The 4,102-nt window shown below is 42.0% G+C and overlaps 1 protein-coding gene across 1 annotated transcript; it reads right to left on the reverse strand.

The window, feature by feature from the left end:
* Window positions 1-2,513: 2,513 nt before the first annotated feature.
* Window positions 2,514-3,530, reverse strand: LOC142175941 (uncharacterized). The gene has a single exon (XM_075242952.1). The coding sequence runs from the start codon at window positions 3,528-3,530 to the stop codon at window positions 2,514-2,516; it is 1,017 nt and encodes a 338-aa protein (XP_075099053.1).
* Window positions 3,531-4,102: the final 572 nt, after the last annotated feature.

The raw sequence follows: 4,102 nt of genomic DNA on the forward strand, positions 1-4,102 counted from the left end.
AAAAATGTAAAGTAACCTCCGCTTGTGAGTGATTGATTAAGACTATAATCATGTCTGAAGCTGCATGAGCAAAACGTTAAAACATTCCAAGTAATAGCAAATGAAATAAATGCATGCCCAAGAGATACTCTTAACTGCGAAGCTAAGTTACGGCCATCAATTGACAGAATGTCGGTGACGATGTTTGCGACTGTCTATTCTAGCATCCATTGTGATGGAGCAGCGATGCGAATTGCTTTGTTAGTGAAGTTTTCAACTTGCTATATACAAGGCTCCGATTGGCAAAGCCGACGTTCAATTTGTACAAGGCGCTCCGATTGATTGAGCTGGCTATTTGCTATATATAGGGCTTCAGTTGGTGAAGCCGATAACTCGTTTGTACATGGTGCTCCAATTAGTTGATCAGGCGGTTTGCTATATACAGGACTTTAATTGGTGAAGGCGACGACTGGTTTGTACAGGGTGCTTTGATTATTTGAGCAAGCGGTTTGCTATGTACAGATTTTTCGTATTAGCGATCTGACTCTGAGATACCTGCAAAGAATTCAAAGATTATCTTTAGTTGTACCATAAAAATTTAAGTAAAAGAGAAGGAGAGATAATCTTAGGTAATTGGTGGATCCATCATTTGCCCCAGTGTGATCTTAATGCTTCCTTGCTCCTTGTCGACCCTGCACTCAAATAAATATTCTTAGTAGGGGTGGGGAAGTTGGTTTGTGTCGACCACACTGTTGGTTTGCCCCGGCCTTTGACATGATTGCACCGCAAAGTTCAGCAGATAGAACAAAGAAAACATTTTGAAAATACTTTGTTTTTAAGGAAAATGTTGTTGTTCCGGATTATGACATGTTACGAAAGGTTCTCCGCACGTGAGAGTTTCTTCTTGAAAACTTTGTCCTGTTGATGTCGATCTTCCGTGAAGCTTCTGACAACGGGGTTGTTTGCTATTGTGACTGTGACCTAATTCAAACTAATGCATTACAAATGTTTTCCTAAGGTTATGACCAAACCTTTCCAGGTTGCCTACGTATCCAAAACTGAATCAGGTCTGGACGTAGTTCGTGGATTATGATAAAATATGATGAAGATGATCGAGCCTGATTCAGGCAACCTACGTATCCAAATGGAATTAGGTCAAAGCGTAGTTTGATTACAATAGATGCAAAATGATGAGTTCAAGAATGAAAATGGCCGAGTCTGACTCAGGCTGCCTATGTATCCAAATGTAATCAGGCCAGAACATAGTTCAATTACAAAAGATGGCTGAATCTGATGAGGATTTCCTACGTATTCGTTTATGAGGAAATCAAGTTGGCGTAGTTCCTAAGCAACATACAAAAGTGATATTTGGGTTTTCTATTACAAGAGAAAGGGGGAGAGAAATCGAATCCTACGTGGGTTGCCTACGTATCCCTCCGTGGGAAGTCAGGTTGAACGTAGTTCTATTATAGCAAAACCTAACTCTATTTGTCTCCAAACATAGTATCTCTTGATTACGTCTGAGTTGATAGGCTTCGTGTTGATTCTTCCATCCATTTCTGCCAAGATTAGAGCTCCACCCAATAGTGCTTGGTGAACCACGTAAGGACCTTGCCAGCTTGGTGCAAACTTTCTTTTGGCTTCTTCTTAGTGGGGAAAGATTTTCTTTAAGACCAATAGCCCCGATGCGAACTGGCATGCCTCACTCTCTTGTTAAATGCAATGTCCATCCTGTTCTGATATAGATGACCATGACACTTCATCCATTCTTTTCTCGTCAATGAGCATGAGTTGCTTCTGTATGACCTATATCCATTTTACGTTGTCCAATTTTGCCTCTTAAATGACCCTTAAAGACGGTATTTCGACCTCTTCGGGTATCACAACTTCCATCCCGTATACCAATATGTACGATGTTTCCCCTGTGGATGTTCTCATGGTGTTACGATAACCCATTAAGGTGAAAGATAGTTTCCCGTGCCATTGTCTGTGATTGTCCACTATATTTTGTAGAATCTTCTTGATATTCTTATTGGCTGTCTCGACTGCCCCATTCATTTGTGGTCTATCGGCTGTGGAATTGCGGTGGACGATTCTGAACTTATCGCAGATTTCTCTCATTAGGTCACTGTTGAGGTTAGCGGCATTATCAGTGATGATAGACTCCGATATTCCAAATATGCACACAATGTTGTTCAGGACGAAATCTGCCACTACTTTCTTTGTGACGGCCTTGTAAGTAGATGCCTAGACCTATTTGGTGAAATAGTCGTTAGCTACCAAGATGAAACGATGTCCATTTGATGCGGTGGGCTTTATAGGTCCTACTACGTCCATGCCCTAAGCGGCAAACAGCCAGGGTAAACCCATTATGTTTAACTCATTTGGCAGAACCCAGATGAAATCCCCATGAATTTGGCACCGGTGACACTTCTGTATGTAGCGGATACTGTCGCTTTCCATAGTCATCCAAAAATATCGAGCGCTCAAGATGTTCTTGGCTAGTGTGAACCCGTTCATGTGTCTGCATGTATTTATTCAAATAGCCTGGTTGCTTCGGCAGCGTCTACGCATCTCGACAAACCTAAATCTAGGGTCCTGCCGTGCAGGACTTCCTCGTTGAGAAAAAAGTGGTTTGCCAGCCTCCTGAGGGCTCGCTTTTGACCATTAGTAGCTTTCTCCGCGTATTCTCTGGTTGTAAGGAATTTCCTGATGTCGTGATACCATGGTTTACCATATGGTTCTTCATCTATATGGAAGCAATAGGCATGTTGATCCATGATCCCTACCTCGATAGAATCAATATAGTTCTTGTCTGGATGTTGAATTATAAATGATAGGGTTGCAAAGGCGTCGGCGAACTCATTCTGAATCCTGGGGACGTGCTTGAACTCAATCTTCGTGAACTTGTTGCATAGATCTTTCACGTAGTGTAGGTATGGGAGTATTTTGACATTCTTGGTGGACCATTCCCCTAGGACTTGATGTATCAATAGATCGGAATCCCCTATGACCAAAAGTTCTTTGATCATGTCGATTGCTATTCTAATTCCAAGGATGCACGTTTCGTATTCAGCCATATTATTGGTACAAGGGAATCTTATCTTTGCCGATGCTAGATAGTGTTGTCCAAATTCCGAAATCAGGACGGCCCCAATTCTGACTCCTTTGAAATTTGCTGCTCCTTTGAAAAATATTCTCCATCCAATGTACGATTCTGCAATATCTTCTCCAGCAAATAATACTTCTTCATCGGGAAAATATGTAGTAAGCGGCTCGTAATCCCTATCCACCAGATTCTCTGCGAGGTGGTCGGCTAAAGCTTCTCCTTTGATAGCCTTTTTAGTTATGTACATAATTTCAAATTCGCTGAGGATTATTTGCCATTTAGCTAGCTTTCCGGTAGGCATCGACTTCTGGAAGATGTACTTGAGCGGGCAGAGCTGAGATACCAAATGCGTAGTGTATGCTGACATATAATGCCTTAGCTTTTGGGCAATCCAAGTTAGGGCACAACAAGTGCGTGCTGTCAGAGTATACTTGGCCCGCATGGTGTGAACCCTAAGTAATAGATGGCCTGCTCCTTTCTCCCATTTTCGTGATGCTGTCACAACACACAGTCGAAGGCGTTATCCAAGATTGACAAATATAGTAACAGTGGCTTCCCGAGTTCGGGGGAACCAGCACTGGTGGATTTGACAGATACTCATTGATATACTCATTGATTCTGTCAAAGGCTTTCTGGCACTCTTCTGTCCATTTTGTGGCAGTATCCTTCTTTAGAAACTTGAAAATGGGTTCACAGATTACCGTGGACTGGGCTATGAAGCGATTAATGTAATTCAATCTACCCATGAAACTCATTGCATCATTTTTACTCTTTGGTGGTGGCAGTTCCCGAATGGCCTTGATTTTTGATGGATCCAGTTCTATTCCGTTCCTGCTTATGATGAAGCCCAACAATTTTCCAGCAGGGACTCTGAACGTGCATTTTGCCAGGTTCAACTTCAAATTGTATCTCCGTAGGCGTTCGAAAAATTTCCTCAAATCGTCCAAGTGCTCTGAACTCTTTCAAGACTTTATGATGACGTCATCCATATACACTTCAATCTCCTTATGAATC

The sequence above is a fragment of the Nicotiana tabacum genome, chromosome 22, assembly GCF_000715075.1.
Source record: "Nicotiana tabacum cultivar K326 chromosome 22, ASM71507v2, whole genome shotgun sequence".
Classification (NCBI taxonomy): Eukaryota; Viridiplantae; Streptophyta; class Magnoliopsida; order Solanales; family Solanaceae; genus Nicotiana; species Nicotiana tabacum.